Source organism: Centruroides vittatus, unplaced genomic scaffold (genome assembly GCF_030686945.1).
Source record: "Centruroides vittatus isolate TY-2023 unplaced genomic scaffold, ASM3068694v2 contig_3127, whole genome shotgun sequence".
In the NCBI taxonomy this organism is placed as follows: Eukaryota; Metazoa; Arthropoda; class Arachnida; order Scorpiones; family Buthidae; genus Centruroides; species Centruroides vittatus.
Genome location: NW_027122015.1, coordinates 1,011,680 through 1,034,094, shown reverse-complemented (window position 1 = coordinate 1,034,094; position 22,415 = coordinate 1,011,680). Strand labels below are relative to the sequence as shown.

The 22,415-nt window shown below is 32.6% G+C and overlaps 3 protein-coding genes across 3 annotated transcripts; all 3 read left to right on the top strand.

The window, feature by feature from the left end:
• The first annotated feature begins 943 nt into the window (after positions 1–943).
• On the top strand, positions 944–5,823 carry LOC136973300 (invertebrate-type lysozyme 6-like). Its single transcript, XM_067268031.1, has 4 exons — positions 944–1,084; positions 1,173–1,234; positions 3,734–3,869; positions 5,404–5,823. Exons 1-4 carry the CDS (start codon positions 1,039–1,041, stop codon positions 5,652–5,654), a joined length of 495 nt encoding a protein of 164 aa, XP_067124132.1. The 5' UTR covers positions 944–1,038; the 3' UTR covers positions 5,655–5,823.
• Positions 5,824–7,305: 1,482 nt separating this feature from the next.
• Positions 7,306–10,662, top strand: LOC136973299 (tetratricopeptide repeat protein 29-like). The gene is made up of 8 exons (XM_067268030.1): positions 7,306–7,593; positions 8,619–8,839; positions 8,914–9,099; positions 9,174–9,386; positions 9,460–9,545; positions 9,854–9,945; positions 10,007–10,130; positions 10,192–10,662. Exons 1-8 carry the CDS (start codon positions 7,487–7,489, stop codon positions 10,552–10,554), a joined length of 1,392 nt encoding a protein of 463 aa, XP_067124131.1. The 5' UTR covers positions 7,306–7,486; the 3' UTR covers positions 10,555–10,662.
• A 5,654-nt stretch (positions 10,663–16,316) lies between these two features.
• Positions 16,317–22,342, top strand: LOC136973306 (general transcription factor II-I repeat domain-containing protein 2A-like). Its single transcript, XM_067268036.1, has 4 exons — positions 16,317–16,558; positions 20,490–20,817; positions 21,039–21,753; positions 21,993–22,342. Exons 1-4 carry the CDS (start codon positions 16,317–16,319, stop codon positions 22,340–22,342), a joined length of 1,635 nt encoding a protein of 544 aa, XP_067124137.1.
• Positions 22,343–22,415: the final 73 nt, after the last annotated feature.

Sequence of the window (22,415 nt, the reverse complement as noted above, 5' to 3'; positions counted from 1 at the left end):
GGAACGATATTTACTTTTAAGAATTATCGATGAGCTTTCGTAATCTTTATATATGAAGATTACGAAAGCTTATCGCAGTGTGATTAGTTGTGTTTATATTGATTAGTCACTTTGTTATAAAAATAAAAACATTGTTTTTATAACGCCGCCTGATATAACACAAAAGATCAAGTGCTGAAAAACCTCTAAACACTGGGAACATGTTAATGCACATGTTGCATACCCATGAAATACTCTGTAATAATTAAATAAATATAAATTTATTTTTAATGCTTAAAAAAATTAATATTTATTAATTTGGGTTTTAGTTTCCATTTTATATAAGTTTAATATTTTTACATCCTGACTAATTAATTATCTGGACATTAATAAACATGTATAAATAAAATTACTAAAATAAAAACAGATTACTTTTATACTATGTTTTTTCTATTAAAAAAAAAACTTAATTTTGGACCCCTTCAACACTTGGTCCAAATTGTCCTTTCTGGCACTATCGTGGCCTGATACTTTATAAATAATGTTGTAGGATTATTATGTTTACTTATTAAACGAACAAATATAAAATTTGGCATTTCAAGAGATATTAAAAATGAATACTTGAACATAAAACATGAACACAAACACCTTAAAAAGATTTGATATTTTTTATATTATTAGAAACTTGTATAAAAAGAAAGCTACATCCATCCCACAATATACATTTTTATTATATACCAATAAACTTAATAAATAAATACATATTTTATAAAACATTAAAATAACATTAATTCAAATTAAATTAATTTTGTTTTAAACACAATTTACTCAACGATTATATAAAACAGTCTTAATTAAAAGAGTTAAAACGGTATCCATAAACAGTATTTTGATAATAATAGTGATAATAATAAAAGATAACAAGTTTATGAGGAATTTTATTTTTTACATTTAACGTCATTGGATAGTTTTATCTTCCATTCAAAGCGATAAAAGTGATTTAATCTGTAACTAGTAACATTTTCAGGAAGTATTGCGAAAATAACTCCACTACAGAAAATGTCTGGCACAACTCAACTACTATTTATTTTATTCTTAAAAATTGGTAAGTTGTAATTAATAAAATGTAGTAAAACGTCTAAAAATAAGGATATATAATATTTAAAATTATATCTCGTTTTAAAATATTACAGTAATTTCTACTGCTGTAGATGAATTGAAGGTTGAACAAATATGTTTAGACTGTATATGCCAGGTATTCAAGAATTGATATAATAAAAGATATATATTTTATCTTAAATATAAATATAGTATAAAGGAATTTATAAAAATATAAAATATTATAATTATAGTTTTACTGTTTTGTTAGTCATAATCATTTTGAAATCAGAATTAGTTAAGGAGTATTAAGAAGGGAATAAAATAAAGAATATAAAGTGAGACAAAATAAAAATAAATTTCGAATATATTTATTTATTAAAAAATTTCTTATCTTGTTCAGGATTTTATTAAAGAAACAATAATATAAAATTGTAATTTTTTCGTTTAAATACTTTGTAAAAACTTCCTATAAAGCAAATATTTTATTCCCGCTTTAAAAATGTCATTCTTTCGTAAGATACTGTATCTTGCGAAGGAAGATAAGGCATAAATCTAATGTAAACGGATGCAGTATTTTGCAACCATCTAACCTTTTATTTCCCTATAAAACAATTTTATTTCCGTAAAAATATAATAAGTGAAATTAGTAGTAGATATTATTCAATATATAAGATGTACAGGATGGATCAAGAGTCAAATTAATCATGTTTTACTTTGCAAGAAAGTTTGCAATTGGTGAATGTGTCGAAAGTGTTGTATTTGAAACAAAAAGGATTTCGTTTTGAAAGTTTGTAAATGATAGAATATTTAAATAAGACATCAATTTAGTCTAATTACTTCTAATCATTGACTTCTGGACCACTTTATATAATTAATTTTGGAAATTCACTTGAAAAGCTGAATCATTTTTATAATAATCATAAAATATTTTATTTGAAATTCATTACTTTGTATTAATTAATTAATTATTAAGCGAATCATTCATTTATTGGCTTACAAGTTAGTGTTGATACTAAAACGATTTATTTTTATTTTCGAGTTTACCATTTCGAGTTTAATTAGATTGTAATAATAAGCGAAATTGCGATTCAAGTTTTTGTGTTAATATTTAGAGAGATTTGAATTTAATTTCAGCTTTTTCGATGATTAAGAGATTATAAAACAATCTTCGGGGACTTCTTACAGAATAAGTAAATTAGAATGCCGTTAATAATATAAGATTGATTCAAATATTGAAATTATATAATTACTGATTGAAAGTTTCTATCTTATATTGAATAAGTGGCACAATGACAATTTTGAGGCTCTATGAAAAATTTTTGGGCCGCCAATAATCTAGGAAAACAGGTAAACTGGTAATTTTTTATCTGGTCCATCCTGTCCTGCAAGTTCTGTGAAGTCAACTTACACCTATAACTTTTAATTATTCTAAATTCTAAAAAATCCAGCAACGAGTTGCATAACTTTCTTGGTTGTTATGAAATTTTATTTAAAAACTAAATTTTATATTATTAATCATAATAAAAAATAAAATTGCGTGTAGCGCCATCTGTTATGAGATTTTTGTTATGAAACAGCTTTTTATATTATTAATTATTTTATGACAAAAAGCTTACTTTTAAGGGTAGTGGCGAGTTTTATAAAAAATTGTAAATGCTAATAATGAGTAAAATATTCACGAAGTCCGACCCCTCTTGAGATATGACACATGACACCCCTCTATCTTCCCACCTCCTGAACCTTTATCCACCAAAATTTAATAGCATCAATGCCCCTTATACACAAGTTACCGTGCCAAATTTCGTTTTTTAATCTTTACTCTAACCTGAGATATTAAACAAAATAGACACCAATACACACACACATCCACGAAATTTTTTTCTTTTTTTTTTACTTTATTAGGTTCAGGGGTCTCAAAACGTGAAGATTTGCAAACAACTTCCGATACTTTCCCTTGTTATATATAAACGTTTATACGTAACAGCCGGGAATGTAAAACAGAAAAAGAATTTTTTGTTTCTGTTACATATTTAATTTCATGCAAAGCCTTTGAATCTATAAATTCAAACAATTTGATTTCTAACTTATCGGTTTTGTATTTCCAATTCTTGACTTATTAGCTGAACAGTATTTTTTGTATTTTCGATTCTTTTCTTTATCACTTACAATCAGTTTCAATAGGTAACACTAAAGGCATAAAAGTTATAAACTGATGCTGTTTTCTTTCAATTTGATATTGATAAATTTTTTATCGAGTACTCTATCGCAATCTATTTTATAATTTTTTATTATTAAGGAAATCTTTTAGTTTATATTAAACGAAATCCAATAGAAAAAGTATCACGAATTAAAAGCCTTCATTCTAAATTAAAGTTCGATTATCATAGTAAGAAAGTGATTTAAAGTTGGAAAATATTTAATGAAGAAGTTTATCCTGCATTCATGCAACTTACGAGTTACGAATGCCATAACAGACTTTGCGAATGAGGCTAAAATGGTCTGGCAATTATAATCTCGTTCGTTAATTACATAATATTCATAATACTAGAATTATAAAGCTTCTTAAGTAGCTTTCTATTCTATCTGCTGCCAATTAATTTATTATAAATATTTTTTATAATGACCTAAAATATTGATTTATGAACTTTTCTAGGCCATATCTGATTGTAATATGAAACTCGGCTGCACTGTTGATAATGATATTACATACTGTGGACCTTATTATATCAGTAAAATATATTGGATAGAAGCTGGACAACCCGGATTCGTGTACGAAAATGATGACGAATGTAATTATAATGTTTCTTTCTGTTAATATTTATTTTAATATAAATTTAAATTTATATTTTATGATAAAGTTTATATAAAATACTGTAATATTATAATAAGATAAAAATTGACATGTATCATATTAAAAGACATCTGCCTTCAAATGTGACAAAGCAATTACCCTTCAAGATCTCATCTTTCATGAAAGAGCAGATTAAGAAAAAACTCTAAACTGATTGTTGCACGACGGATACTCGTGTATTGTTATTAGATATTCTCATCATCTTCATAATAGTTTCGAGCCAAAAGCATCATTTTCCATCTCTGATGCTATTATGGATAGTCTCTACCCTATTTAGTCGTTAAACTCGCCTGTAATAGACCGAATTGAGAATAGCTTATATCTTACAGTGAACTGATATTTCGTATTAAAAAAATCCATTTCCATACTGATTTATTACTATAGTAATTTTAGCTGTCATTACAATAAATCTATATTGAAATGTTTTCATATAGGCTACTTTACACGAAGGTTGATTGATATATAAGAGCTCTGTTTTTATAAAATTAATTTGAGGGGCCTATGATAGCATGAACAGTTTTAATAACGAGTTGCGTAACTTTCCTGGTAAAATCATTTAAAATTGCGTATGGTAAAGTTTAAAAATTGTAAATGCTAATAACGAGTAAAATCATTTATGTCTGACCCTACTCTAGATATGACATACGTGATACGACCCCCATCTATCTTCCCACTCCTCGATCTTTAACCACCAAAATTTAATAGCATCTTTGCCCCTAATACTCAAATCCTCCTGCAAAATTTCAGAAATTTTTGACAAAAATTACAGGAATTATTAATTAATTAAGCCTCAAAGTAGGTAAACGAAATCGTGCCTTTCAAACACATACTAACATCTACACGTAGAGGAAAAAAAACAGGTTATTTCGCACTTTTCTTACAGTCTACATCTGTTCATTTCCAAAAAAAAAAAAAAGATAGTGTTGAAAGACTAATGCTTTTTCTCGGATGTCAAACTTAAATTTGCTGTATTTTGGAAAGGTACGTTACTCTAAATGATAACTTTGATGAAAAAAAATGAATATATGTGATTAAAATAATCATTTTTACTACTTTTTAAAACTGGCTAAATTATCTATTACTTTCTAAACTAATTTTATAAAAATTGAGATGATTTATCAATCAATCTCATATTATACATTACCTTTAGAAATACGAATAAATGAACTAGAACCCTTTATATAAAAATACATGAATTTGTCACTCCTAAAGTGGATTGTATAGACCTACTTTATTACGTCAGTTTGATGTCATCTTATATTTTTCCATTATAAAGTCAACATGACAGAAAAATGTGCCCTATTCTGACAAAATAAACGAATTTTCAATATTTATATTCGTGTAAAATATATTATTTGTAAGATCAATTCTTTAATAAATCTATCTCTTTAGTAAACTCACAAAAATATATTTATTTGCTAATTTTATATGTTCTTAAAAAATATTTGAATTTATTAATTCAATTTTTTTAGCTTATCGAAAATGTACTCAGAATAAGACATGTGCGGATCAAACAATAAGAAGCTACATGCATTCTTATGGAACTGATTGTAATGGCAATGGCATCATTGACTGTGCTGATCTATTTAGAATACACAGAAGAGGCAAAACTGGATGCAGAGAGAAATCGATCGAAAAAGAAAGCTATTGGTTATTTTTTCTAGAATGTTACCTTAATAATCATCGTAATCCACGGAAAGCATTAAATGATCTTATATCTTAGAGTAGTGGTTAGTGAATTTTCAATCTGGTTTTCAGGACATTTCAGAACGTTGCAAAAAACTTCTAAGAGATATCGCAAATATTCAGATTTTCTGATAGCCAATAATTTATTTAAACTTTAAATAAATTTACTGGGTATCTATTATATCACACATATCAAAGCTTGTTAGAGTGCCGACTTAAAAAAAAGGGTTGAAACCATTATCTTGCATTATAATTTACTTATAAAATTAAAATACATTTAAATAATTATAATGTAAAATTCCAGCATAAGAAACTATATTTATTTTTAATTTTAAATTTTATTTAATGAGCTTGGTATTATTTACAGTTAAACAAAGCAATCATACATATTCATATATTGATACAATAAGGATATTCAAATGTCTACAGTTTTTATTAAAATATACAGGAAAGAAAATCTCTAGCAGCAAGTTGCTTAACTTTCCCGCAAACATTTAAAACTATATTTAAACATTGCCCCGGACTGTCGACTACTCATCAAGGGTTGACTATCGATGATTTCATATTTTTGAACTCTTAAGATCATTGTCCAAGAAGGGGCATCTCGCAAAAGACTTTGTAAGTCACCATTTATTTCTGAATAAACGGGTTTCTCTAGTAAAGGTGCTTTGGAGGGCAGTTTGATAAGAAATCAAACTGACTCGCCCCCTTCCTCTAGTCGTCAACTTCACAAAATACGTAGTAATATACAGGGTGTTTTTTTTACCTTGAGACAATGAAATAACTTAATTTGATCTCATTGTTTTGGGAAAAAAGTATAGACAAAAGTTGTAGAGTTTCGAAAGGCCAATCAATTGCTGACCTTGGATGTGACCTTGACCTTGACCTTGCCCTTCAAGGTCATTTGAGAGTCAAGTCTGTTTTTTATCAATGGGTGATTGGTTTGGTATACGTCCTATTCGGTATAAGTCCAAACATCAGGAACGGATTAAGGTCGTATACCGAGGTTCCACTGTAATTTAAACCTTAAAATAAACTTGACCTTTTACCTAGACCATAAAGTCAAAGGTATATCCGGTTGTGAAATTTCCCGCCCTTTCCATTGCCGGAGTCAAAAATATGTGTTTCCGATGAAAAAAAAACAGACTTGACCCTCAAATGACATTGAAGGTCAAGATCAAGGTCACATCCAAGGGCACCAATTGATTGGCCCTTCGAAATCCTACAACTTTTATCTATATATTTTCCCAAAAATAATAAGATCCAATTAAGTTATGTCATTGTCTCAAGATAAAAAAAACCTGTATATTACTATTGTATATAGTATTATATACAGTATTCTGTATCCATTATATATTTGATATTGATGTAAAAGCCTGCAAGAAGGCGAGATAAGGGGAATTCTGGAAAGTTCAGATTTTGGAGATTCAAATAAAATTTCATTTTCTTCTACTCAAATTTTTTATTTGTCCTTGCAATCAGTTATACACTCACTTCCTTTCACAAGACTGTTCTTTGAGGAGATGACCAGGTTTTTAGGCTTTGGAAAATGGTCGTCTTAAAAATGTTTTACTATATTATATATAGGCCTATTAGTTTTTCGGTAAACATTAATTAATTTGCGAAATTCAAAACAATTCAGAATGATGACGCGAATTTTTAACCACGTGATAAAGTAGAACACTCGTTAATTCGTTTCTACAATTCGATAAATTTAAAATATAGAACTATTCATTAGCCTACATATGAAATGAATGTTTTGTATTTAAAAGTATATTTAAATTGCGTTAATTTTCTTAAATTTAACTAAAAATTTACAAAATATTTAATACATATTCGATGATAGATTTAATGTAATTAGTATCCGTCATGAAACCCGAAAAATTTAAAATATCGGAGAAGAAAAATCCTTTATTAACTATAGCAGAATCCCATTTGAAGAAACTAGCCAAATTAGAAAGGTCAGAAATATCCAGGTGAGCCTTTAAATTAAATACAAAAACACTAAATTATGATAAAATAATTGTTATATTTAAGATATTTAACCCATTTTGTAAATGACATTTCCAATCCTTGATTGGATTATCTTCAGCTTCACTGTAAACTTAAATTTTGGAACAATTTAAAGACAGTTGACTTATATGAATTAGTATAATAAATCTATTTACTTTAAATAAGTACAAAAGACTATTTTTATTATACAGAATGGGCCAGCGAAAACGAAACGGCAGAGTGTTCGTGTTCGTCCAAGCAAATCGCTCGGACAGGTCGATTTTATTCTCGAGGGGACATCTTATGCAATAACGTTTTTGCAAATCTGAATATTAACTAAACAAACATTTTTTTTTTTTTCGAAATAAATGTTTGTTTAGTTAATACAAAATAAATGAATTTTTAAATTTTTTTGTTGTCTGTTGTATTCAGAATCGCAAAAACTTTATTGCAAAAGATGTCCCATTGAGAATAAAATCGACCTGTCCGAGCGATTTGCTTGGACGAACACGAACACTCTGCCGTTTCGTTTTCGCTGGCCCACCCTGTATAAATTTAAACTTTTTAAAATTTAAATCCTCAGCTTCTCTTATTTGATTATTATAGTCACGTTTAAGCTATGTTGTGGTCCAAAGTTAGAACACTTAATGGAGAAGAAAAGGTCTCTTTTATATCCTATAAAAAGATTTTTCTTTTCCATCAAATAATAATAAATATAAAAGGCCTTAAACAGTTATTTGTTTATTTTGTGTATAAATTCAGTTCTGTAAATCATTTTCAGATTCATAAATATATTCTATTAATAAAGGAATTCTCAAATTCGTAAACAAATCTGAAGATTCTCAACAATAAAAATTTTATTCACAAATTGCTTTAAGTAACTAATCTAAAGCTGTTTTATTAATAGTTTTAACGTCTTAAATCCTGTAATAAATCCTAAAGAGCTTTACATTAACTTAAAATATATAAATTTGTCTATTTTAAATCTCATACATAAAATAATTTTTAGTTATTATCAGACATATGGGCATAGAGCAGCTGTAGATTTGTTGCAGAAAGGATTTGTTTCAGCCCACGAGGAACTTCAATCCATTCTGCTGCTTAACAATGAATTATATGGAGATAACGTTCCAAAATACAAAAACAAAGTAGATTTACTAAACAACACACCAGACAAATTACAGATTTTAACAAATTGTCTAATGCAAGCAGAAATTAATCATAGGAAAGGTAAGTGGTTTCATCAACATGATATTAATTTTTTTTACAAAGAAAATGTTTACAAGAACATTTTTTTTGCTAAGGACATTGGGGAATAAAATTCGATGTATTAACAAAGGCAGCAAATCACTTCCAAAATGAACAAGATTATTGGTTATCGGAATATCTCTATTCTAATTGCATGAAAATTGTCCACAAACTTGAATATAACCGTGAAGTCAGGACGGCTCTGATTGATTACCAATTGGGAATTCATGCAGAATTTAGAGGTAAGTATTTTACAATATTAGCTCGAACTACTTAAAACAATTTACAATATTATTTTAAATTTTCCTATGAATAGATGATTTGCAAGCAGCTCAAAGTTATTTGGAGAAAGCACACGATAAAGCTAAAGGTAGATCTTGGAGTTTAGAAATGCTAGATCGACCTTTACAAGAACTAATTTCGTTAGAGTTATATAAGATTTGTATCGCACTCGGGCAAATGAAAGAAGAAGAAAATCCCGAGGATGCTGTTAAATACTATATGAAAGCTTTAGAAGTTGCAAATAACGGTAATATTCATGTTTAACGTTAATGGTCGTGAGTAAATTTTATAATAAAAAGGTATATTTTATGTCTGAATAGCCAGAGATAAAACGAAGAAAGCTGTTTCCCATCAGAAATTAGGAAATCTCTTTGAAAAAATGAAAGAAACTGAAAAATGTCAGAAGGTTACTTGGTTTTTTGTTCACTTATTTCTAATTGCATATTCAAACCTCGATATATTTAGTTTCTTCATACAGTAAATGCTGCTAACTTGGTAAAGAGTAAACGACTACTTGTGAACGGCTCTTCCCCGAAAACATTAAACAGAAACTTTTTCAGTATCTAAAGTATTATAATTCTTATTGTTTGAAGTAGCCTATTTTAGTTTAATGTCATACTCAAGTGCCACTTTCAGAAGCACTTAGTGTATGGAGACAAATAAATATATTTTAATTTAGTATCGCTAAGTATTTATTTTTAGTATTAATTTTAGCATTTCGAAATGTTGGCATATCTGAGTAAAGAAACTAAGAATAACGAGCAGTTATGTGCAGCCTATCAAGCTTTGGCACGAATTTATCACGGGTGAGTTTCACTTTGTAAGTAAATGACCTGTTAATTTTTTAATTAAATGTTTTGATTATAGCAACGGTCAATGGGAAACAGCTATCAAATCCCTAGAACATTGTTTATCTGTTGCGAAAGAATCGAATTTGGTGTTTACCCTCATTTCTGTTCACACTACACTTTCTACAATTTATATGTCTCTCGTAAGTTCAATTTATATGTCAAAATTTATTTCCTATAAACCGAATATTTATACATTTATAGGGAGAATACAATAAAGCATTCAGTCACATTTCATCAGCCGCCAATTTACAAATCGAGGATGATAATGAGAAGAAATTTGAACAGACACACGACAAACGTTCTATATCTTTTGATTTGATTCGTGTTATATATGGAATTACTAAAGCACATATCCTTATGGACAAGTTTTTTGCTGAAATACTCAGAAACGATAAAATGACATACATTCCAAAATTTGATAACATGGAAATAAATAGTGGCGATGCAAAGGAATCTTCTGTAGAAACAAATAAATCTGAATTAAATCCGGAAGAAACTATTCATAATACTACAGAAACGAATATGGCAAACATTCAAGTAATGAATCATCTTCCAAGTAGCTAGAACATACGTAGAGAGACAGATTTGCTCTCTGTTTAATGATGTTACTTCTTAAGAATTTAAATTTTATTACTTTTCTTTAACTTGTACTATTATAATTGCCTATTGTTGTTGTGAATTTTAAATCAAATTATTTTAAAGTTACGTATTTAAAAACTTTTTTCGAACATTATTTTATATTTGTTTATGTTACTTATGTTTTAAAAAAATTGTACTGTCTTGTGTTTTGTGTGTGTGTGTTTCTTGTCTTTGTATGTATTATTTTACGTTTGGGTTTTGGTGTCGGTAATTATATGTTACTTAAGTCTTAGTGTAGTATTTATTTTACGTGTATATAAGTTCAGATTTAGCTCTCTATTTATATTATGATTAATACAATAAGCTATATTTAAATGAAATTCTCAGAAGCTTAATAATACTTCAATCAATTTCATTTCACACTGTAACTAGCTCTTTTCTGAAACTCTTCTACTTCACTGTCTCTTCTCTGTATATATCAAGCTGTTACCCCACAAACTACCGAATGGGTAGTTTCCCTAAACATTGGGAAGTCATATTTAACAATCAAAATTACAGTAAGAATATATCGAAGTTGTCTCTTTAGTGGTGCCTTTTCCAGTCCACTGCTGAAGAGTAACATAAAAGTTAGGTAAGGTTAACTAACAATCTAAACTTGCCTATCATCTTTACCTATAACCAGTGGCGTGCCGTCATTGGAAGCGGTAAAAGCGCCGCTTCCCTTGTATTTTCTAAAATATAAATTTTCATATTTTAACGTAGTTTGAATTAATTAAAATTAATATTTTATTATAATTGCATTATGTATCTTATTACAAATTTCTATACTACATGTGAAATAAACGATAAGATTGTTATTGTATATTCGAATATCAGTGGCGGAATGGAAGCGCTGTATTGTCGAGACCGGGTCAGCTTCCAAGCAGCCAGATTATACTCATTCGCGCATGCGCTTTACAGAGCACCAACCTCACACGGTTTAGCTGGTGAAAGCTACACACGTATAACGCTTCCAATGATTCTATTCCGGACCGGTTCTGGGCTGTTAGCCGCCCTCGCCCGATTATGTGAATCATAGTACTGTGGGGAAGTACTTGATCTTGAGAGTATTCCCCGTGCAGGAACAAAACAAAAAGAAACGGAAATAAATCATACATTCCATGACTCCAATGCAAGGAACTTAAGGTTTATTTTAGTCCTTCCAATCACTACTCTGTCCTTCCACTATAACAGACACCAAAACAGGAAACAACACACAAAAAAAACAATCTCGCGACTCTCTCGTCTACACGTCCTCACTCCCTTTCTTTCTTTTGAAAAAGTCCCTCTTCTGTCCTTGAGCATGCGCGATCCACCTCCTATCCTCCTTGATCCGGGTTTTTCGGTTGTAATCGAGAATGCATATTCCTTCTTTACCCTGTAGCCCACCCAAGGAGTTTGCTACGCAATAGAACACGTGATCTTCAGACCACATATTCCTTATCCCATTAACTTTTACAACAACAAACGGGGAACTTTTACACTATGAGGACCCATCCCTCCTTTACTACGTGAATCAGCCAAGGGGCTGGTTACGAGCCGGTTACGCAAATAAACATGTGGTGTTTCAGACCACAACACAGTTTCATATAGGGCCGGATTTATCAATCCAGGGGCCCTGGCACAAATTCGGTGGGGCCCTCTTTAAGAGTAGGCAAATTTGATGATTTAAAAAATTTACACAAAATACTGTACTTTCAACTAGATTTCAACTAGGAAGTTGTAAATTCCATTTTAAAATAAGGTTATTGTAAACATACTTATATTTTATTGTGTAAAACTAATTATTTTAAATTAATTGAAAAATATCTATGTAAAATTTTTTTCCGAAATTTTCCGATGGTTCATGGGTTTTTTTCCGGGTTTGGTTTTCTTTGCCCGTGGCCCTCATGATGGCCACATTAGACTGTCGCAGTAATAAAAAAAATTATGTTTATACACAGTTTCGTGGGGGCCCCGGGCACCGGCCCCAAATGTCCCTATGTAAATCCGGCCCTGCATTTATAACTTAACCCAACCGATAGGAATTTATTGGTATGTTTTTATAATAGTTCTGTATAGTTGACAGGAGTTTAAAAAAATCCATTAAAATATTTGATATTTTTATTCTGCTTTCCCATTTTATATTACTTACGGATTTCGGTTAATGTTACCTTAGGATCCAAGATGGCGCCGGGGGAAATTTTTCCCTACGTTGGAGACTGCGACGGGAAAAAAATTTTTTCCCTAGAGTCGAGACGTCGACGACGTGGGGATTCTTTTTCCTTCTTTCGGTTTCTACCATGCGTTCGACGTGGCCGAGTTTCCTGTAACCTCGAAACGGAGACGGTAGTGTATATTTGCGACGGTAGAGGCCGATTTAACTCTCGCACTACGTTACGAAAAAGCGCTTTTTCGTAACGTAGTGCGAGAGTTAAATCGGCGGGAAATACGTAGGGGTGTTAAGAACGAATATGCAAATGCATAATCTACGACGTGATTTCTGTTCCTTTCTGGGCAATTTTATGCAAATCGACTAGTTTCCAGTTGGAATCGTTTACTGCAGTGTTGCGACGAATTGCTTATTGGAATAATTGCTGTTTTTTTTCTCGTTACGATATTTCATTTTTTTTCCTCCCCACCTCCCTGCGTTTAGTTTATTGCCAGTTGTTCGATAATGAGTAGTTTTGCCGATTTGAGTTTCAACGACGAATTTCGGTCGAGTTGCACCACCCTTGACTTCTACAAGTTAATAGAAGACGACTTTTTGGAGCTAGGTTTGCCTCCCCGTATCGATAACGCATTGAAATTTGCTGTAAAATTAGGCATACAGCCGACCGAGTCCGTTTGCATCCCGTGCGATTCTAAATGCAAATTGTATTATCGGAGTAATAGAGAAAGCTGTTTCTTGCGATGTAGTAAGTGCGGAACGAAGACTTCTGCCTTTGAAGGAACTTTTAAAAGTAAATTTGGCCACATTTCTTGGGGTTGCATTCTGTCGTTTATATGGCCAAGTAGTAATAAATCGAACGGAGGGAAACGCCAATCGACCAATAAAAGAGCAGCCGAATCGAAAAGAACAGGGAAGAAAAGAGCCGCACCAAGGGAAAAGGAAAGTATCGAGGCTGGCAAAACCGAAAAAAGAATGGATCGGATAGGAAAAAAAAAGGTAGGAATAAGTAGGCAACCACCATCGAAAAGTGAGTAAAAAAAAATTTTTTTTTTTTGGTTATTTCGGTTAACGTCCGCGGAGTCTGCAGAGAAATTCAAGATGGCGGCCGGAAACGCGGCCATCTTGAATCGAGGGAACAATTTTTTCCCCGTTGCAGTCTCCAACGTAGGAAAAAATTTCCCCCGGCGCCATCTTTGATCCTAACGTAACATTTACCCGGATTTCAATGTTAAACCAGTAATATTACGATTTTGTATGTCCCATCTGTAAAAGTATGTAGAAAAAAATGTGTACAATTCTTGTACAATGCTAAAAAAATTAACTGTTACTTTGGTAGCATCATTTACAACCAAATTTAATGACTGACACGCGCAAAGTACAAAAAGCTCCTGAATTTATTTTCCTTAAATCTACGATTTATGTATCTGTTGTCATAAAAATTTGTCTTTCCACTTTTTTTTCCCCGACTACAAATATTCAGGAACAAAGTAACAGGTTTCGATTTATTTCTACTTAAGAAGTAATTAAATAATTAAGAAATTAGGGAATTGGGGACATAAATAAAACCCTGCGGAAAGAGCCAGAATTTTACTTAAACAAAAGCTTAACCGAAACAATCTCTAGCCGAGTACAGTGCGGATTGATTATTTCCTAATATTAGATAATAAAGACAGAAACTTTTTCAGTTCAATGAGAGTGATTAGTTAAGACTTCAGTCTACCGCTCTGAGATCGATTTCGGGCTGTTGAAAAACCCAGGGCTATCTGTACCTGATGAGTCAAGACAGTCCAGCAGCCCAAATTGTGGATCTTAATTAAGAAAACAAAAGTGAGTAACGTTAAGACAGTTATCGATAAACAAAACAAAACAAAACAAAAAACCACCAGTGTTGAAAGTATGATGAAATATACGACAAGCACGAAGATCTTTAATGGTAAGAGTTAGCACTACTAAAATACCAGCGAGATTTGTGCGCGGATAATTTCTTACCACACTAAATTTAACAGAAAAATTCATTACAAAACGATTATTGATGCTAATGTCTGAAATTCTATTTAATCCATGCAAGATGTGTGATACCAGAGCCCCTTCGGCCGCCAATTTAAAGTCTTTTAATCTTTAAAATTGGCGTTTCCACTTCCTGGGACGTGTACCCAGGGGTTGGATTTGTGGGAAGCGAGTGTTCGGGTTGTTTCATTGTGTCGAATTACACAGAACGTGGCGCTTGACGTGTAAGTGCGTGAGTGCGAGAATTCAAGTAAATGTTAAACGGTATATATCTTCGTGTACAGTGATGTTGTGTCCGTGTATGTGTGTGAGGCTCTGGATAGGTCCGAACCTCACTGAAATTCGCGTTAAAATCATTTATTTTTAGAAAAAAATTATTTTTTTTAGAGGAAAAAAAATAGAAGGTAGAAATAGTTTTTCTTAAAGAAAACGACGCGAACTTTTAAACAATAGAACAATGGGGAAACGTAGATCGTCTATCTCCGAGTGGGAATCGAATTAAACTTCGATTTTGACCTCTCCCGCGCCCCCGAAAGGTTTCGAATTGTCACCAGGTGACGAGAAGAGACCAATCGGAAAGCGGAATCGGAGGAAAACAGATAAAACCTGAGAATTCAAGGACGCGAGGGCTTCTTCTCCCGAAAGTTCCAAGTGACGGATCTATTGTTGTGTGTGTGTCTGGTGCCCATCTTCGTCTCCGTCTCCCGACCTCGGATCGACATCTTTCCATCAACGGAAGTCGACCGCATCGTCCTGGAGTCGAGGAGTTGTCGAGGGAACTGGCCATTCGCGACCTAGGGACACTCCTTCAAAATGAGACTATATTCGAAAGGAGAGGAAGACCCAGAGACTGCTGCCGACCTAGAACTTCCAAGATCGCGGAAATCTTGTAAGCTTCTTTCGTGTCAAATAAACGGTTTCTTGTAACCGTAGAGTCTGTCTCAGTGCCGATCGCCCACATACGACCCTTTGGGACCGCTCGACCCTCTTGACATAGTCGGCACCCTGTCGGCAAACTCACATGTGTGTGTGTGTGTGTGTGTGTGATCGAAGAACGTCTTCGGCATGTCTATAAACAGAAAAACAGTAAATTACGATACGAGAATAAGATGTGTTAAAAAATGAAACGAAAGAGTTTTTATCATCGGAAATTTCGGAAAATATTCACATGTCCACTTGGTCCTCTTCGTGGTAAAGTTGGGGAGGGAGAAGAATCTCCCTCCCAAATGTTCCTACAAAACACAAAGACAGTGAGAAAAGGAGAAGTCAATTTATTTATTACCTAAGGTGAAGATTATTACCTTTATCAGACAGTCTTTCTTCCCGAACAACGTTATGAGAAGAGCGAAGGACCTGACCTAGCCTAGCCTAACCTAACCTACCCTAACAGGAAGCTCAATCCTCATAACAGCTGTTTGGGAAGAAAGGTCGGCCGAATGTCGCGTCCGGTGAAGAAACGTGTCACGTCTGGGTGGTCACGACCGGGTAAGAGAGGTCACGTCCAGGAAAAGGTGTCGAGTCCGGGTAAAAAGTGTCGAATCCGGTGAAAATGATGCATCCGGGTGGAGAAGAGGAAATCGAAGAGGATCACCGCCTAGGCCAAGGGAACCGCAGCCGTCCGCAGCAACAAAACCACGGTCCCTCAACTTCGGCGGCTCTCTCCTCCGATTCCTCCCCGTTCCGACTTCCGCAAGGCAGTGGCGTCGCCGCGGCGGACGAACGGGAGGAACACGACCGAGCAGAAAGTGTCACCTCGGACAAGCTGTCACTTTCGACATCCTGCACAGCAAGGTCTGTGGCCAGATGACCCCCGAAGACCTTGGCCAAGTGCACTGGACCCAGGGTGTAGCGTCGCATCATCCCGACTCCGGGAGGATGCCACGCCACGCGCACTTGGAGAAGGTCTTCTTCACCCAATTCCTCTCGCTCGTCCAGCTCCCGCTCCTCCACGTCTGAGGAACCCCCTCCCTCCGGCGCCACCGCCTGCCTCCGCCGGAACCACCTCCAAAGCCGCACCAACGTCGTCAACCTGTAAAAAAAAAATTTGCAATTAGTCTAGTGAAAGCAAAAGCTTAAATTAATGCTTAAATTCTTCCGAGGACTAGTGAAAGCTAAAGCTTAAATTAATGCTTAAATTCTCGTTAAAAAAATCCATTAAAATATTTGATGTTTTTATTCTGCTCTCCCATCTTATATTACTTACGGATTTCAATGTTAACCTTTTTATACTCGCGGCCCACCAAATATTTCATAATTTTTTTGTGACCCCCATTTTTTTAATAATAATTTATATTTGATAATTTATCTATAATAAATTGATTTTTTTATTATTGCTTTATTTTTTATATAATAAATGTAAATCATAACTTTATTATTTCATTATCTATTTAAATAACATTCAAACTCCACAATTAAACATGAAAACTCATTAATTTTTAACAGAAAATAAAATAAGAAACATGTCGATAAATCGATCCAATGTCGATGCTAAAACTAAACTAAAACTAAAACGTCCACTTGTCGTAAGGATTTTGCATATCTTTTGCAAAAATATTTAAATTTTCAAAGCCTACTATTTTTCCTAATTATTTTTAAAATTCCAAGCATTAATAGTTTCTTGGAATTGCGTTGGAATAAAAGAAGTAAATACTGCGGTGTAAGTAGCATATTTGCATTTATTTCTTCTGTACTAACAAAGTTGTATGTAGGAAGAAATAAAAAAATAAATAAAAAAAACTAAATAGGAAAACTTTATCTTTCTTATTTCAGTTTTCAATACGTATACATCAATTTTCTTTTTATTATATTCTGAAGGAAATTTTGCATAATTTGGCGGCCCCCCGGCAAACTTCTTACGGACCCCAGGGGTCTGCGGCCCCCCTGTTAACAATCACTGGTCTAGGGTCCATTCGTATTCATTTGTTCCATAAGCCTACTGGCTTATCGAACAAATGAACTGTAGACTTCTCTAAATATATTTTTAATATCACAATTACATTCCGAATCGCTAGCCACGATATAAGGGCTAAAATTAAAAATAAATTATAAAAACTTACTCGGCGAAATAAAATGTGCGATGGATATACATACCTGGTACAATATATTGTTCAATTGTATTAATATACTTTTAAAGAAAATTATAATTAAAATATAGCTTTGTAAAGAAACGTACATAAAAATAACATAAAATATTCTTTACTTTTTAAATTTTAAAACAATCTACTTAGTCAAATAGCTCGATACGAGTGGCTAATGGATGAAATCAGAGACGGTCCAGGTAGGTGTGCAGTGTGTGCATGCCAAATCCGGAGGGTGCAGATACCGGTCAATGTCAAATGCCTCTTTTGTCGCGTCACTAGTATATCTCAAAGGACGCGACAAGGCTGTTGTAAATTTTAAACGTTTCTCACCATAGCTGTAAAAATCTAACTATGTTAAACTTAATAGTCATTTGTTTTCTAACTAATTAGTTTTAATACCAGGTGTACACGGAAATCAGTTCCCTACTGTAATGACCGAGTGATTGGTTCGGTTAAGCTTTTGTTTAAGTAAAATTCTGGCTCTTTCAACAGGGTTTTATTTATGTCCCCATTCCCTAATCTCTTAATTATTTAATTACTTCTTAAGTAGAAATAAGTCGAAACCAGTTACTTTGTACTTGAATATCTGTAGTCTTGGGAAAACAGTGAAAAGACAAATTTTTATGACAACGGATATATAAATCGTAAATTTAAGGAAAATAAATTCTAGAGCCTTTTTTGTACCTTGTACGTCTCATTCATTAAATTTGGTTGTAAATGATGCTGCCAAAGTAACAGTTAATTTTTTAACATTATACAAGAATTGTACACGTTCTTTCTGCATCCCCTTACAGATGAGACATACTAAATCGTAATATCACCGGTTTAACATTGAAATCCGTAAGTAATATAAGATGGGAGAGCAGAATAAACGCAGAATAAATATATCAAATATTTTAATGGATTTTTTTAAAACTCCTGTCAACTATACAGAACTATCATAAAAACATGCCAGTAAATTCCTATCGGTTGGGTTAAGTTATAAATCTAGTCTAGGGTGGGCAACCTTTTTTATAACATGGACCAGAATAAATTTTACGTTATCTCCGCAGGCCGTAGTAGTTAATTGACGCCTTCTTGTGGCTCGTAATTTTGTTAGTCTGCAAATATGAAATAAATAAATAAAAAGTTAATTACTACATTTATTTCTCTTATCATTTTCGAAAAAATTACAAAGAATTAGTTATAACTATTAATTAGTTATTTTTCCAATTTAATAATCTATTAATGATCTCGCGGGCCGGATAGAAACTTTTCGCGAGCCGTAGCTGGCCCGCGGGCCGGGGATTGCCCGCCGTTGAACTAGTCTGTTCATGATTCACATAATCGGGCGAGGGTGGCCGAATATCTAGCAGGCAGCTAACAGCCCAGAACCGCTCCGGGATATAAAATTGGACGCTTTACGCGTGTGTCGTTTCCATATTAACAAAAAAGAAGAAAGAAGAAGTGTGTCGCTTCTACCAGCTAAACCGGGTGAGGTTGGTGCTCTGTAAACCGCATGTGCTAATGCCTATATAATCTGGCTGATTGGAAACTGACTCGGTTTCGACATTCCTTCCGCCACCGAATTATTCGAATATACAATAGCAATATTATCGTTTTTTTCACATGTAGTATAGAAATTTGTAAAAGATACATAATGCAGTTATAATAAAATATTAATTTTAATTAATTAAAAGTACGTTAAAATATGAAAATTTATATTTTATAAAATACAAGGGAGGGTCATTGGAAGGTGGAAGCAGCGCTTCCATCGCTTCCAATGACGGCACGCCACTGATATAAATTAATGTAAAATACGATAATGCGTTCCACGCCGAAAAAAATACTCAAATATTTTATATATAACGGTCATTCAAAAAAAATTTTACAATATACATTGTTAAAGAGCGTGAATCATCTTCATCTTTTCTTCTAGCACGGAATGAACCAACCTGGAATGCGAATTTGATTTGTAGAAAACAAAAAGAATCACATATAACCAGGGGGGCCAACATGCGACTCTTTGAAGGATTATTTGCGGCTCTCGATAAATATACTCGAGTTCCCTTCGTCTTTTTTCCGATTTTTTGTTACCGCGCATAGTCGCGTGGAAGCTTGCTAGAAGCCGGCACTTTTTGGAATTTTTTTCTGAGTAAACGCGGCGCGCAATAAAAACGTTATTTATTGCATTTTTCGCAGTTCGAAAAAATTGGAGAACTTAAATTTTTTGAAAACTTTCAGAGAAAATTCCAACAAAATCCACCAAAGGGCTTCTCACAGAAGCCGGGCGATCATAGAAGGGTTAAATTACTGACAACAAATATGAAAGACTAAGTGCAACAGTTGTAACAAATTTCATTTCCGTCCAAGTTAAGAATGATATGACTCATCGAAAACTGCGCGAACGAACATAAACAGTGGCATAATCGTCGGTAATCGATTGACTCCAGACCGATTTTGAATTTGTAAACTTTCATTGCAAAAGACAGTTGACATTGTGTTCTGGAGGAAACAATTTGTATTACTCTTGCTACGGATATAATTTGTAATCTGGAATTTTTAGTAAGTTAACTAAATTTGTTTCGTAGTATGCAACACGTGTTGTTATTGTTTTAATAACATGAATCTTGTATTTTCTAAATTTATTTATTTATTTCCAGTTCTTTTAAAAGTATGACGACAGAGAACGAAAATAAAAAAAGAAAATACGAGCAAGAAAATAAAAGTTTTAATAATGAGTGGGAAGAGAATTTCTTTTTTATTGACAATAACGGAAAAGCATTATGTGTTATTTGTAATTCTACGGTCAAAAATTATAAAGCTAGCAATTTACGTCAACATTATGAAACCAATCATCCTCAGTTTTCTAATCAGTATCCACCAAATTCCAAATTAAGATCAGATAAACTTGCTTCTTTAAAATCAAATTTAAATAAACAACAGTCAGTTTTGATGACCTGCAGCAATCAAGCTAATAATGAGGCTGAAGTCAGTTTTGTTATTGCCTGGAATATTGCTCGTGCAAAACGCCCGTATGGAGAGGGGGAGTTTATTAAAAAAACTTGGAAGATGTACTTAAAGTTTTAGATCCAAATAATGCAGCATTGCACAAAGTTGTTTCGCAAATTCCCATCTCGAGGCACACAACCGAACGACGCATAACTGTAATTAATACATCTCTTGAATATAATTTAAAAAATGATTTGTAGAACTGTATTGCATTCAGATTAGCCCTTGACGAATCGACAGATATCACAGATCTTCCGCAATTGGCAGTTTTCATACGTTTTGTTTCATCCGATTTCGTTGTTAAAGAAGAATTATTAGATTTAGTGGCACTTCAAGAGTCAACCCGTGGTGTCGATATTAAAAATGAATTAGATTTCATAATGAAAACTTTTGATGTGCCTCTTAATAAACTTGTAAGCATTGCAACTGATGGAGCTCCGGCAATGCTAAGTAAAAAAATCGGTCTTATTGGGCTTTTAAGAGATGATTCTCAAATTCCACAATTCATACCGATTCACTGCATAATTCACCGAGAACATCTCGTTACAAAATATTTAAAATATCCTGATGTTATGAAAACAGTGTTACACATTGTGAATTACATTCGCACCAATGCAAAAAATCATCGACAATTCAAAAATTTCCTTGAAGAATTAAAGGACGAAGAACTTCCAAATGACATTAATTTCTTTTGCATTGTTAGATGGTTGTCTAGCTACAACGTGTTAAATCGTTTCGTAGATTTGTTTGATCCGATAACTGCATTTCTAAAAGAAAAGGAAATAACCTATTCAGAATTAGACTATGACGAGTGGTTACAAGACTTAATGTTTTTGACTGATGTCATGGAACATTTGCAAACACTCAATTTAAAATTGCAGGGGAAAGATAAAATAATATCTGACCTCTCACAGTGTATATTTAGTTTTCAAACTAAATTACAACTTTTTCAAAAAGACATTAAAAATAAAACTTTTTGTCATTTTCCTCGAATTAAAAAAATTTGTTCTAATATTAAACAAGAAAAACTCAACGAGTATATAAAAAAGCTAGAAGGAATATTGACGGAATTCCAAAATAGATTTCAAGACTTAAAATATTTTAAATCGTCTCTTGATTTTTTTTGAATCCATTTGAAATTAACATAATTCAAGGTGAGTTTTCCATTTCCAATATAATCATGACCCAAAAAGCATCTGGAAAATTAGAATTAATAGAGATGCAAGAAGATCAAGCTCTACAATTAAAATATAAGTCGACGTCGATTACTGAATTTTGGAAATTTGTACCAGAATCGAAGTATCCTGAATTAAAAAAGGCTGCTTGTCGAATTATTTCAATATTCGGAACAACGTACTTATGTGAATCATTTTATTCCACTTTAAAATTCGTGAAATCCAAACACCGATCAGTATTAACTAACCAGCATCTCAAAGAATTATTGAGAAGTGCTGTCACCAATTATTCACCAAATTTTAAAGAATTATCAAGAGAAGTAAAATAAATATGTTTAATTTTTAATATTTAAATTCAATACACATATTTTGTACTTTTATTTATATGTTTACAATAAATAT

What these genes read in the sequence shown, in the direction of transcription:
- LOC136973300 (XM_067268031.1), top strand. Translation starts at nt 1,039, where the DNA reads ATGTCTGGCACAACTCAACTACTATTTATTTTATTCTTAAAAATTG. An exon ending in GTTTAGACTGTATATGCCAG is followed by an intron (nt 1,235 to 3,733) that starts GTATTCAAGAAT and finishes GAACTTTTCTAG; the next exon opens with GCCATATCTGATTGTAATAT. An exon ending in GTACGAAAATGATGACGAAT is followed by an intron (nt 3,870 to 5,403) that starts GTAATTATAATG and finishes CAATTTTTTTAG; the next exon opens with CTTATCGAAAATGTACTCAG.
- LOC136973299 (XM_067268030.1), top strand. Translation starts at nt 7,487, where the DNA reads ATGAAACCCGAAAAATTTAAAATATCGGAGAAGAAAAATCCTTTATTA. An exon ending in TTGGCACGAATTTATCACGG is followed by an intron (nt 9,946 to 10,006) that starts GTGAGTTTCACT and finishes TTTTGATTATAG; the next exon opens with CAACGGTCAATGGGAAACAG. An exon ending in CTACAATTTATATGTCTCTC is followed by an intron (nt 10,131 to 10,191) that starts GTAAGTTCAATT and finishes ATACATTTATAG; the next exon opens with GGAGAATACAATAAAGCATT.
- LOC136973306 (XM_067268036.1), top strand. Translation starts at nt 16,317, where the DNA reads ATGATGCATCCGGGTGGAGAAGAGGAAATCGAAGAGGATCACCGCCTA. An exon ending in AAGCTAATAATGAGGCTGAA is followed by an intron (nt 20,818 to 21,038) that starts GTCAGTTTTGTT and finishes AATGATTTGTAG; the next exon opens with AACTGTATTGCATTCAGATT. An exon ending in AATATCTGACCTCTCACAGT is followed by an intron (nt 21,754 to 21,992) that starts GTATATTTAGTT and finishes ACATAATTCAAG; the next exon opens with GTGAGTTTTCCATTTCCAAT.